Below are 12,389 nucleotides of genomic sequence, written 5' to 3'. Positions count from 1 at the left end.
TTCCTGCCCCTTATCCTTGTCTTCCAGTCTCTCATTTTGCAGTGGGGGTGTGGGTGTTTGAGAGCCAGCCGCCGACTCTGAATACAGTTAGTCATTATCTTTTCCCCCTGAGCACAATCTGATTAACTGCATTTATTGTTCAGCTGAAATTTCTTCTGGACATAAAGAGATGTATTAAAAGAGGCGAGGGTGGGGTGGTACTAGTTTTAATAGATTTTCCACTGACTCTGACTCTCAGTTAAAACAAGGATCTGTAAACTTACTTTCAAAAATTCAGCTTTTATCACACCATTATAAAGTCAAAGCCATCACCCTAAAGCAGTTTTTCTGATAATTTGCATTTACATCCGGATTCATGACTCCATCTTTATCTAATCTTTGTACTCGTTAGACATCTGATTTGCATTCGTTCCTAGTCAGGCCAGTGTAGCCCAGTTTATTTACATCCTGAAGCAGATGAATGCAAACAAAACAAAAATGCTACAAAGCTAGCATTTTAATTATTCTAGCATCTAGTGGCATGTTGTTACATTGATCATCTCCAGTCTTATCTGTACTCTGTGTTTAGTTTAAATGCTAGCGTGCTAAATTTCTCAACCACAGGGGTGATCACAGTTAATGTATCTGCTTAAAATCTGGATGCTAACGTGGTAGAAATTCTGTACAAATGGTCAATTCTTTGATCTGGTGCACATCAAGCATTTTAGCACACTCACGTTACCTCACGGTGAGCTGTATCATGGCTATTATCACCTTTGGCCTTGCCAAATAGAACTCTTTGAAAACTTCCAGTGTACAGACATCCATAAACAAGGCGAAACTGAGTTTAAAACATGTTCTGTTAAGTGTTTTGTTTAACTTAGGTAATGTTGTTCAGTTTGCACATGACACAAAAGTCTGAGGTTTCAAGAACATCTTTTATGCTGTCCATGTCTCAAAGCAAGTCATTCCCCATCGGCTTTTGGCAGAGGGTATTTTTGGTCGCTCCCTTATTTCCCAAATGAGGTCATCGGAGTGGATGGATCCACATCTTTTATCTGACACAGATTTTATACCAGGTGCTGCTTTTTTTTGTTTTTGTTTTTTGTTACATAACCATCCCATTTATCCAGACTTGGGACCAGCACTTGGACTACCATATGCCCCCTGAGCCTGGGTTTGTGTCTGCCCCTGGGATCGGAACCATACAAACCACTACATTATGGGGTCATTTGTTCTCAATAGACTCCCATGTTAAAATACCCCACTTCACATCAATTAAAAAAGGTTTACAACCTAGAACTAAATATATTTGACCTCTATGGATATTTTCCTCCTTCAAACCAACTAAACAGGGTCTGTTTTTTCACATACTGCAGTAGGGGGTGTAGCTGGTTTGATTGACAGAAGTGTAACCACTCAGTGTTTGCTAGGCCACAGCTGCTAATTGGAGTCAGTGAAGTGAACCACTCAGCTGTGTTTGTGCTGTTATTGCCTTTTGGAGCATTTTCAATGGAAATTATCGGGACTTGCACTTTGGTATAGCCCGTCCAAGATATATCCACTAATTAGCATTAATTAGCAACTCCAACCGCTCATCTAAAATATGCTAATTTGCCCCTCAAAAACAAACAAACAAACCAAAAAACAAACAAAAACAAACAAACAAACAAACAAACAAACAAACAAACAAAAAAACATGGCAGCGGACAAAACACATGTTGAGGCTTCCAAATGTGGTGGGTTTGGTTCATGTTGTTACCATGCTGATTTTTCAACTAAGGAGGGAAAAATGTGCTTTTAAAAATACTCCTGCATGTGTGGGTTTGGCTTTAGTTTGGGATTAGGAGTGTCAGTCGTACCTTGGCATAGTCTAAGGGCAGCTGATCCTCCGGACACTTGAAGACACCCTCACTGCAACAAAAAAAACAAAAACAAAAAAACAGAAACAAAGAAAAGTTTAGTATTGAATGAAAAGAAGACAGAGAAAACAAGTTTAAAAGCAGACATTTTAAAACCACACTGGCCCTTGGACAGAGCTAAAAGGCTCTTCTATAATAGTCTGAAAGAGCAGCGTTGCTCTGCCCTTAGTGCTTCTCTGTCTCTTCGCATACACTTTAAAGCTGAAAAGTTCTCTGACTGATCATGCTGCGTGACGCACTCTCATGCACAGTGATGTCAGGTCTGTGAGCTGCTGACTTTAATGACATTGGCTCTTCTGTGTTTGACCCCTCAGAGGACACGTCTGCACAGATTTATATGACTGCAGAGGACAAAACTACACTGTAGAGCTTCATCTGTTTTTCTCTAAAACATAAAGAAATGATTGTGAACCCCACTGTTTAGCTTCTTTTTCTATTTCTCTTTTTGCTCTAGTACCACAGCCGACATAACAAAGTTCTTGTTTTAACAGGCTTCAGTTTTTCTCAGTATACAAACTGAGCCTCGCCTTCATGCTCGAGGCTCATCCTCGGGACGATTTGCCGATCTGCTCCCATAACAGTGAGACGACTATTTTCTGCATTTTTCCCCTGGAGTAGTAAAACCCCAAATAAGACTTTAACACCCACTTTACTACATACCCCCTGTGCAGTTTTTGTGGCGCCACAAAAGTGCATTCAGCAGCCCGTTTAAGGTCCAAATGAGTGAGTGCCATGGCTCATTAGGGCAGCCGTCTCCCAAACTCCCAGCCCTGATGTTGTCATAAAATATTCACACTTCTAAATAATAGAGGCAGCAGCCACTAGGGGTGAGCTGCTATACAGCGCCGAGGCTCACAGCTGCACAGCAGACACTTCTACACACACAAACTTAAACAGACAAAAAATAAATAAAAAAGGAGGCAATCATGGCTCATCTCCTGAGATTTTAACCATGTTATGATCATCTGGAGCCTCCCTGTTATTTTTGAGTCACACATGTTATTGTTGAAAGTCAGGCCATTTAAAAGATGTCACCTTGTGAATCTGCTCATGATAAACATGATCACACGATCATGCTCAGGCTTCACACTGCTATAACGGTTTGTTTTCACACAGTTTTTCTACTCTTTTCTCTGTGTGTTGTCAAAAAGGGGTGACCTCCGCAAGTACACACGTGTCCCCCCACCTGCTATGTAAACCTTGTATTTGTGAAGGTCAGCCAATCAGACCAAAGCTTAAAACAGCAAATTTCTTACATATGAAAAAAGTGAAGGGGTCAGGATGAAATTATTTATGCAAAGCTACTGTAGCTGAAGCTAATATTAAAAATACAGAGCTGGAAATCACTATAACTGGTCCTAATTTCAGCAGTGATTTTGCCTAAAACTACAAAGAAAACAAAACGGCAGGAGAAATGTGTTCTGCACAAAAGCCCTGAAGCTTCATCTGACCTGTGCAGAAGCCTCTCATAACCCCGACCACGGCCACATTATGCTTAAACTAATTAAGGGACAATCGTATGCAAACAGTAAGTGTATGCCTTTTGGTGCTTTAATTTGCTTGGCAGTGTCACCTGACTGCAGCTCCCAGAGGCACAGGGACATGTGACAAGGCGGGAGTGCATGTGCACCCCCTGTCTAACCAGCTGCTGTGAAACCAGAGAGTGAGCAGCAAATTGGGGGGGGGGGGGGGGGGGGGGGCAGAGGTTAGGCCTGAGATGGAGGGAGGGTTGATGAAAAAAAAAGGGGGGAGGTTAATGCATGACGAGACAGCAGTAATTCTCTTCCATTAGGGTCACTGTGTCAGCAGGGAGCTGGAGACCAATTAACAAACCCACAACGGGCTGTAAAAGGAGGTCAATCGATTAGAGGCTTCGAGAGCCCAGTCAGCATCTCGTGTGGTGTGAAATCATTTACAGTATTCGTGGCCATCGCAGATTTAGAAAGCGCTGCCTGTCCCACAACTGTAAAGCGAGAGGAGATGGGAGGCGACAGGCTCTCCGCTCTGGACAGGGGGTGATGTAGGCGCAGGCAAGGGTGGTGGGGGTTTACAGCCCGAGGCCCCATCCAACTCGGGCCATGCATCTGACACACAGAGAGGCAGACAGGCGAAAAGAGCCTAGTCACAGACTGTCAGGATAATTCCTTCCCCGGTCACAGAGAAGCTCCCACAGCTCCCACACATTCATGTGTTCGGCCCCACGAGCGATAACGCTGCCCGACTCTCTCGGGTCGCTCTCGAATCGAACTCTCTGTCGCTCCATGACAGCACATTAGCAGTGAACAGCGGGGCTGATGTGAGACACAGCTCCGGTTCAATTCATCCATCTTCTCTGCCAAACAATTTCTTTGGCTAGCGAGAGCTTTCTAGAAGAAATGAAATATAACCCACAGATTTGGGTACAGTACAGAATACTCTGCTACAGGACTGCTTCAAGCGACATGTTTACTACAGAAAATGATTATCTGGATATTGATACAAATTCGTTTTTAAGCATTTATCTAAGAGCACAAAGAAAAGACTGGAAAACTGGTAGAAAGATCAATGGAAAGTTGAACAGGTTCTTATACAGTGCATTTCTACTCACTTGGAACACTCCAACCACTCCAGGATCAAACTACCAACCTCTAAGTTAGTAGGTAGATCAGGTCAACTGCTAAGCTATAGCCACCCTATCTAAGGTGAGATTTGAACCTGGGACTCTACATTATCCTTGTGATACATCCTGCTCAATCCAGTGAGCTAAAAAAAGCAAAAAATTGTTTTTTCTAAATGCTTGATGGTTCCAAATGTGTACAATTTTTCATTCAAACAATTTTCTCTCGTATAGTTACAAGCACTACTTTGGACAGATGTTTAATCCGACAAACAAAGCGATCTGAGGACGTCACCGTGGGCTGCGGGGAATTGTGCACTTCTACTGGACCTTGACATTTTATAGCACTTTACACAGCAAGCAATTAGCAGATCAGTAGTAAAAAACATTGCACAGGACAGCCGCAGCCTGACTAAAGCTACTATAGGGTAAACATTACTATTAAGCAAAGCCTTGAGGGTAAACTTGAACTGTGCACGTGGGAACTCGCACCCCACAAACTTCTTCTGAAACGAGTTCGTCATAAATGTGCATAACAGTCGAGATGCTGGTAAACAGCGTTTCGGGGCTGTGTCGGGGAGTCACGGGGGAGCAGCTTAAGAGCGCATAGCATGCAATTTAACACAATCACTTCATTAAAATTTGATCTCCCCCTTCTGTCCACTCAGCTGCTCTCAGGCATTCTTAATATCACCTTAAATTCACTGGTAGGCGACACCGTCACATCGTGTTAGGGGGTAGAAAACACATTCCCCCCACTGCAGGTGAAATACACCCACCCACCTACCCACCAATCAGCCCTTAAATCCCTCTTCCCTCTAATTGCCCTCTCTTTCTCTCCCCTGTCCTTAAATCTTTTCAGGCCCAGATTAAACAGTCGTTCATTCATCCAGCTGATACCACGAGGACAGCCGTCACAACATGCTTCGTCACTCTGCGCGCAACTCCTGACAGGCAGACGGTGAGGAGTACAAATCCCTCAGGTTTAATCTCACCGGTGCAGAGCGGAGTGGTGTTTTTCCAAGAGACAGCGACCGGCCTGCAGGCCACACAGAGACAACATGTTGGTGACAGTCTGCCTCAGAGTAACCTTGAAGCCTGCTCTGTATTGACTAAGAGAGAAACTCCTAAACAAACCCTTCTGTGTTTGCCATTGTGGCAGGCAAGGGCTGTCGAGACGCACAAAACAAACTAAATCAAAAGCACGAGAGCTTCGGAGAGCGCCAGTCTGTGGCACATTAACTCTCTGAGCAGACTTTTGTTATTGAGTCAGATAGCTTCGGGAGCCTTGACTGAACTGCCCACTTATCTCTAGCCAGAGCTCGCTGCCAGCTTTTATGTTCATCCTTATGCTAAAGCCTTTTGTCTTTTCAAGATATAACCAGGATTAACTTTAATATGCACAAACAAAACCTTAAATCCCACCAGTGCGCTGCATGAAGGCTTTGGGTCTCACAGCTGAAACTCTTCTCGTTTCCTCTCAGGAAGTTGAGGGAAAACAAGACCTTTGTTTTATCTCATCTAAAGTTACGATAATCCCACAAATCCATCTGGTTTTGGGTTTATGTGTGCAAGAAGTCAGGACTTCCTTCGTCAAAGTCTCGTATTTTGAACACTAATGAGTACAGATTTCATAGAGACATCAGAGTATGAGTTTTATGGTTCAACTACATTTAAATGATCTCCTTTTTTGCAAGTTTGGGATACTTGATACAAAACAAAACATGTACCTCGAGTTTCACACTGTACTTTCTAATATTTTTTTTTTTTCTCATGTTTCAGTTGCAGGATTAGGGTTTAAAATCACAATCAGTCTTTCTCAGTACAGAAAAACACCTTTTCAATAACCATTAACTAATTTGAGAAGATCCGTTTCAGCTATCGTCTCCCACTCTGCTCCAATTGTTCAGCAGGCCTGGCCAAAATGTGCCAGCGGTACTCGATGAGTCATTCTGTGAGTAGAGGCGCAACCCTCTGGGAGCTGCCGGTTGCTAACAAAGCCCCAGAGTTCAACCGCACGACCAGAACTGCAAGCGAGGCAGCAGCATTCTTCGGTTCCAGGGTGTGTCAAACTATATGTGAGGCGGGCATAGCGCTTACGTGTTGAAGTAACGAGGATACGAAAGAGAAAGTAATAAGGAAAAGATTAGAGTTAAGGTAAATCATTTTAACCTGGGTTTTTTCCCGTGGGAGGGAAATAAAACAATCTAGCACGGACTTTGGACTCTGCATCCAACAAACTAAATAAAAATAAAAGTGCTAGCAGATTAAAGGAAAGGAACAACCTCCAAAAACGCAAAATACAGGCAAAGATCGGACTGTACTAGAACGTCTCAACCATTTTTACACGTGGACTCCAGTTCTGAGCCTTTTCATAGGTTAGATGTGAAAATGCAAATATCCCTGCACAAAGCCTGCGTGATATCAGAGCGTGGAGGAGGGAATAGTTTGGAGAATTCATAGCAAGCGAGTGCCTCCTCAAAGTTTTACCCGTGAACTTCCCCTCACCCAAAGCAAACAGACTATTTCCAGGAATTAGAACAGGAAGGACAACTACCTGTTGTTCGTTACATGTGGGCAAGAGCAACTTGGGACGCTGCCAGGACCCGATAGTTGTCATCACAATTTATGGAAAGCAGAAATCTACACACGCAAGACTATCAGGGAAATTATAAGTGTGACAGCTACTACCAGTTTAATGAGAACTTCACACAGAGAATTCTAACCGTTTTTCCAGAGATTTAACAGTTCGTTCTTACGTTTTTCCAGCTGTCTCTGAAGCTGTCTGACCACAAACCACAATTCGTTGTAATGTCTTGTGGAGGAGCAGCTTTGCAACAGAGTTTTTAGAACAATGGGATCAACATAAAATACAAAAACCAACGACAGTCAAAAGGTTACACTGACATCCTTCTGCACACCACAAACTCAAAGGTTACAATTAGTATTGTTAGTGCTGCAGCTCAGAGGTCTTCCTGAAAACATCCTGCCTCTAGCCGGGTGTTCTGTCCCTCCGCCTCACGATTAGCTGCGCATCCCCTGAATAAGCCGGGTGATGTTTCCACCTGTGGAACCTGATAGACTTCGCCCACAGCTCATTTGGCTTTCCGCCGAGCTCTCTGCGGCCCTCTCATTTGTCTGAAAGAGGAGAAGCAGCTCCTACTTTCACAGAGCGCGATGACACACCGGCCTACAGGTGGATTGACGGCTCCTTTGCAGACTTTCTGTGTGGCATATCCACACATGAATGACGCTGTGACAGCTGCTTGTGTAGCGCTTAATTCCTACAGGATAAGCTGTCCATACCTGTGGTTTGTTGGAGATTATATTGTGCATAAGCCCTCTGACATTTCTGGAAGGCAAAGCTATTGCCTACTAGGAAGCACGGTGACCTTTTCACATAGTATAGCAATAATTAAAAGAGGTTGGCACTGAAACGTCTTGGTGTAGAACGTTTATTTAAACTGAGGCTGTAGAACATAAGTGTGAAATGACTAGTGAAGTAGTTATTTTATATAAAGTAAAAAACCCACACATTTCTTTGTTTACAATTTGTAAATGTGAAAGTGTTTTGTTTTTTTCCTTCATTTGACATTATCAGGTTTTGGACACCTGTCTGCCTGATAAATAAAGGATTTCAAAGAAAAATAGCAGCAGATTGACTCAATTTTTGTAGAGAAAAATTAAACTAAATCTAACATTTTACACGAATAGCATATAGTTTTTCTGCATCTCTATTGTTGTCCTTCAGTCTGTTACGCACCTGACATTTTAGTGTCCAATTTATAAGGCTGCTATTATCGTCTGAGCTAAATTTGTACAGTTTTCTGTTCCGTCTTTACTCTGTAAAGTACAGATATTATTACTGAACCTCACACCGAGGCCATCTAATGGCTCATAGCTCAGTTACTATTTAGCAAAGGAGTCACAAGACAGTCAGTAAATTTTGGTCAAACACAGTTTCTTTATCATATGCCCCGAAAACTAAACTAAAGAGAAGAGAGGACGGACTATTACATTTTGCACTACTGTTTTTACCCTAAAATTATTCTTACAGTTTTTGACAGATCTCAGGAGGCTTTTTGTTGAGTTTAGCAGGATCCAGTCTGGAATATGACACCTGTAAAATCCTATCTGACTTCCTGTGTTGGTCACTAACAGCCACTGACAGCTGTTTAATATGAAGCAACAATGGCTGACAGTCTGTAGGTCATGGTCATCAGCAAGAGAGAAATAAACCACATGTGACGCTGTGTCAGATGGCGCTTCAAATAAAGGCGGAAAATGTAACTGTTTTCAAAGATTTGTTGCATAATTCCCTGTAAATTGAACTTTCACACTTTCAGTTCTCCATGTTCCTTATCCAGAAAAGGACTATTTTTGTTGCGTTACTTTGCTGAAGCAGGAATAAAATGATGCAAGTGGAAGAAAGGCACTACTACTACTACTGGAGAGAGTGTGAGTGTGTGTGGGTGGATGTCTGGCCTCGTTCCCTGGCTTCATCTCCTGCACCCCATGCAACACACTCGCTGAGAACAAATGTGTACCAAGATAGAAAAAACCATTAAAGGACGGTTTTACTACGAGCTACACAGACGCCACCTACAAAAACCTGAACAAAAGAAGAAAAGTGGATTTCGAAGCTACTGGGAATTTGTTTCGTGCCTATACGCAGGCAATTTTCTGACCACACACAAAACAGTGGAGATCAGGACACCTGAGGCCATCCCTGCTCATGCCGTCATCGCTTATGCAATGTTATTCATTTCTCTGAGCAGTTCACCTCACCGTGTTGACATTTGTGAACACGAGCCATCTGTGAGAGAGTTCGCACATGTTCTCACAGCATCCAAAGGTTGACAAAAATCTGTTTGTTTGTTTGTTTTTTTAATGTCAGCTCGGCAGTAGCACCGGAAGCAGATAAAGGTGAATGTTGCCCTGCGCTCCGTGTCATCTAAGAGCTCTGACTGAGCGTACTCAAAGTGTGACCCAACAGTAAGAGAATATTTCCAGGGACTGTCCTTTAAATTTCCAAAACACAACATCAGATGTGATGTTGTGTCCTGAGAAGGCCTGCAATAAATGATCATAAATATGCACCAATAACACGTGACCTCAACGCATGCATTTGAACAGGATTACATTTTCTGTATGAATAAAGGGGATAAACTGAAGCTAACACAGGTTTGCTATTAACGGATGAACTTTTATTGAACATATTTTTCAGTTCATAACATAATTATTCTGCTAACTTCTTTAATTTTGATGTATTTCTACACACAAAGACCTGGTTGTACTTGTAGCATTACACAATAAAGCTCCATTGATGTGTTATTGGTTTCCAGAAAACACACACCTACATCTCCTGGACAGAAATAACCTTTTGTGCGATTATAAAAAGTAGAACTCAGTCGCTCGAGAGGTGAAACCTGGCGGTCGGTCTGAATTTGAGAGCAATTAGATGACGATGACTCATCTCATCGACCAGAGGCGTAGCTCAGCCACGAGGAAAACACAAAGAAGAAGAAAAAAAAAAAAAAAAAAAAAACACCTTTCGGAGGGCAAGCAGGAGAGGGGAGGAAGGAAGACCATATATGGAGGGCTGAAGGGAAGAGGAGGAGTAGTTTTCTGAAAGCTGAAGGCAAGCTTGTGTGATGCATAATCCATCCTTAAGTGTGTGAGGAGGGGAGACGGCACATACAAGTAGTTATAATCCCCCCCACACTGTCTCCTTCCATCAGCGTGATCAGGCTCTGACATGAGTCTTTAACAGAAAAAGGAGGGGGGTATAACAGAAACTGAATTCCAGCTCCTCCACTGACACTAAATTTATAGCAGTCATAAACTCAAGACGCCCTCCTAGGTCGCACCTTGGATATTATGAAAGGAGCAAGGGTTTAATGATTGATAGCGCTCATTTCCAGGTTAAATATGAAGTTAGCTGAAGCAGCTTGTCAGCTTAGCTCCGGATCAAAAAAATGAAAGAGCTATCTGAAGGTTTCTGCACAGTTAAATGATAAAAGGTAAATCAGGTTCAAGAGTTTCAGGAGCCTCGCCTCGACGTCTGTTAAATACCTGCAGGCATGTGCACAACACCGATAACTTCAAAAAACACTCAATTATAAATTACTCAAGACAAGATTGATTAGGATCTAATATTCTAGAGAGCAGTATCACTCCTCTATCTTGACAAAGAAGCCAATAAGTGCATTTCCCAAATGGTCCAACTCTTCCACTAAAATGCCTCAAGTCATATGGATGTCAGTGCCAGTTATGCCAGTTTTATACCAACGCAGACTGTTTTCTAAGGAACTTGGCAGGCAATCAAAGACATAATATAACAGAATGCAGTAGGATCTTTTGTTTTCCTGGTCGATTTCATCCCCCAGATTAAACGTTGGATGCAGGAGGTACAGGAAAATCAATCCACTTTCATTAACTGCTGCTGATCTGGGAGCAGGGTGGTGGGGGAGTTGCAGAGAGAGAGAAAAAAAAAGAGAGAGGTCCCATCAATTGTATCGGGAGCTGAGCTCATGCATGCATGAGTGCAGTCACCCTCACCCACTCAGTATACAGCAAAAGTGGAAAAAAAAAAAAAAGGAAACGAGAGAGACCACCATAACGGAGGCGTACCCGCACGAACAGAGCCCGCACTGCGTACATGAAAGGAAAGCAGAGCTTGAAAGGAGATGCTTTACGTTTGATCTGAAGGGCGGTTTGTGGAGGGGCGGGGCGGGTGGAGGACTGCATCTGGAGATCAATGAAAGTCCTGAGGTTTAACATGTCACACATGTGAGAAGGACTTACTGGCCATTGAAGAAGTGCTAAAAGCTGCATTTAAGGTTGCAGCAGGTGAGAAATACCCCACTCTCTGTTTTACTATCCACTGTCACCAATTTGTGAAGATTCAAAAGCTACAAAGGAGCTGGAGAGTGATCAGCTATAATTCAGCAACAAATGGAAGCAGCTACATGCTCTACATTTCTCCAGACGCGTGCGATATTTAGCAGTTTTAATCACAGATGGCTGGTTTAATTTTAGTTCAGAAGGCAGATTTCTGCTCAAAAGAGCAATATGCAGCGATGACGGCTGGCTTTGAGGAGCCGCAGTTAATCTCGTGGAGCGCCTACACCGGACGGGGAGGCAAAGTCTGGCCTACTCAAACGAGAGCCACAAGCCAACTGTATGCATATGGCAGCGGAGACGCAGTAGCAGACAGAGTCACCTAATTTCCCCCCTCAAAACAGCATTAATGAATCAGCTATTGGAGCCACAATCACGGAGAAGCACAACATGAAATCGCAGCACTAATGCAGATTAAGTGTGGAAGCAGCAGCGCGCTTCGAGCTATTGTACAAGCTGCCTGTCAAAATAAGAGCATTTTCAATCAGTTTGTGACGTCTGCAATAATAAGGCATGAGGTGTGCTGCTCAAAAAAAATAAAGAAAATGTTTTCATTCAGGTGTTTAGTTTGAGGCAGTCAGCTCAGTTTAAAGACTGGAAACAGGGAATCAGTCAGCCTGGCTCTTTAAAAGGTCTCTGTATCATTGTGGGTGGATTTTTCTTACTCTAGGACAGAGCTAGGCCAGCTCCATGGTCTCCTGGTGCAGCTTCATAGAACACATTAGTAGGCTGAAAACAGGAGGGGGGGCTCAGCTAGTCTGGCACAGTCCAAAATCTGCTTACTAAAGCTCACTAACTAACCACTTTATATCTTGTTTGTTTAATCCGCACAAAACCCTTCGCACAGAGCCAGGCTGTGCCCACTTCCACTATATTGAGCTGCTAGCTGCACATTCATATTCAGCAGAAATAGCATCCACACTCTTCTTCCTTTGCAAACCATTTCACATCTTCTCATAAACGTCTCTCTGAGCTGGGACACTGCCGCA

The 12,389-nt window shown here is 43.1% G+C and overlaps 1 protein-coding gene across 1 annotated transcript in view; it reads right to left on the bottom strand.

Annotated features, from left to right (window-relative positions):
* Window positions 1-12,389, bottom strand: part of traf4a (tnf receptor-associated factor 4a) — a 38,179-nt gene that overhangs the window by 9,779 nt on the left and 16,011 nt on the right. Inside the window, exon 2 of the mRNA XM_082502784.1 lies at window positions 1,842-1,893. Coding sequence (XP_082358910.1) covers window positions 1,842-1,893 — 52 coding nt within the window. The remainder of the gene's footprint in view (window positions 1-1,841; window positions 1,894-12,389) is intronic.

Source organism: Aulonocara stuartgranti, assembly GCF_965226115.1.
Source record: "Aulonocara stuartgranti genome assembly, chromosome: 14".
NCBI lineage: Eukaryota > Metazoa > Chordata > Actinopteri > Cichliformes > Cichlidae > Aulonocara > Aulonocara stuartgranti.
Note: the sequence above shows the minus strand (reverse complement) of the source record. Positions and strands in the feature narration are given on the sequence as shown.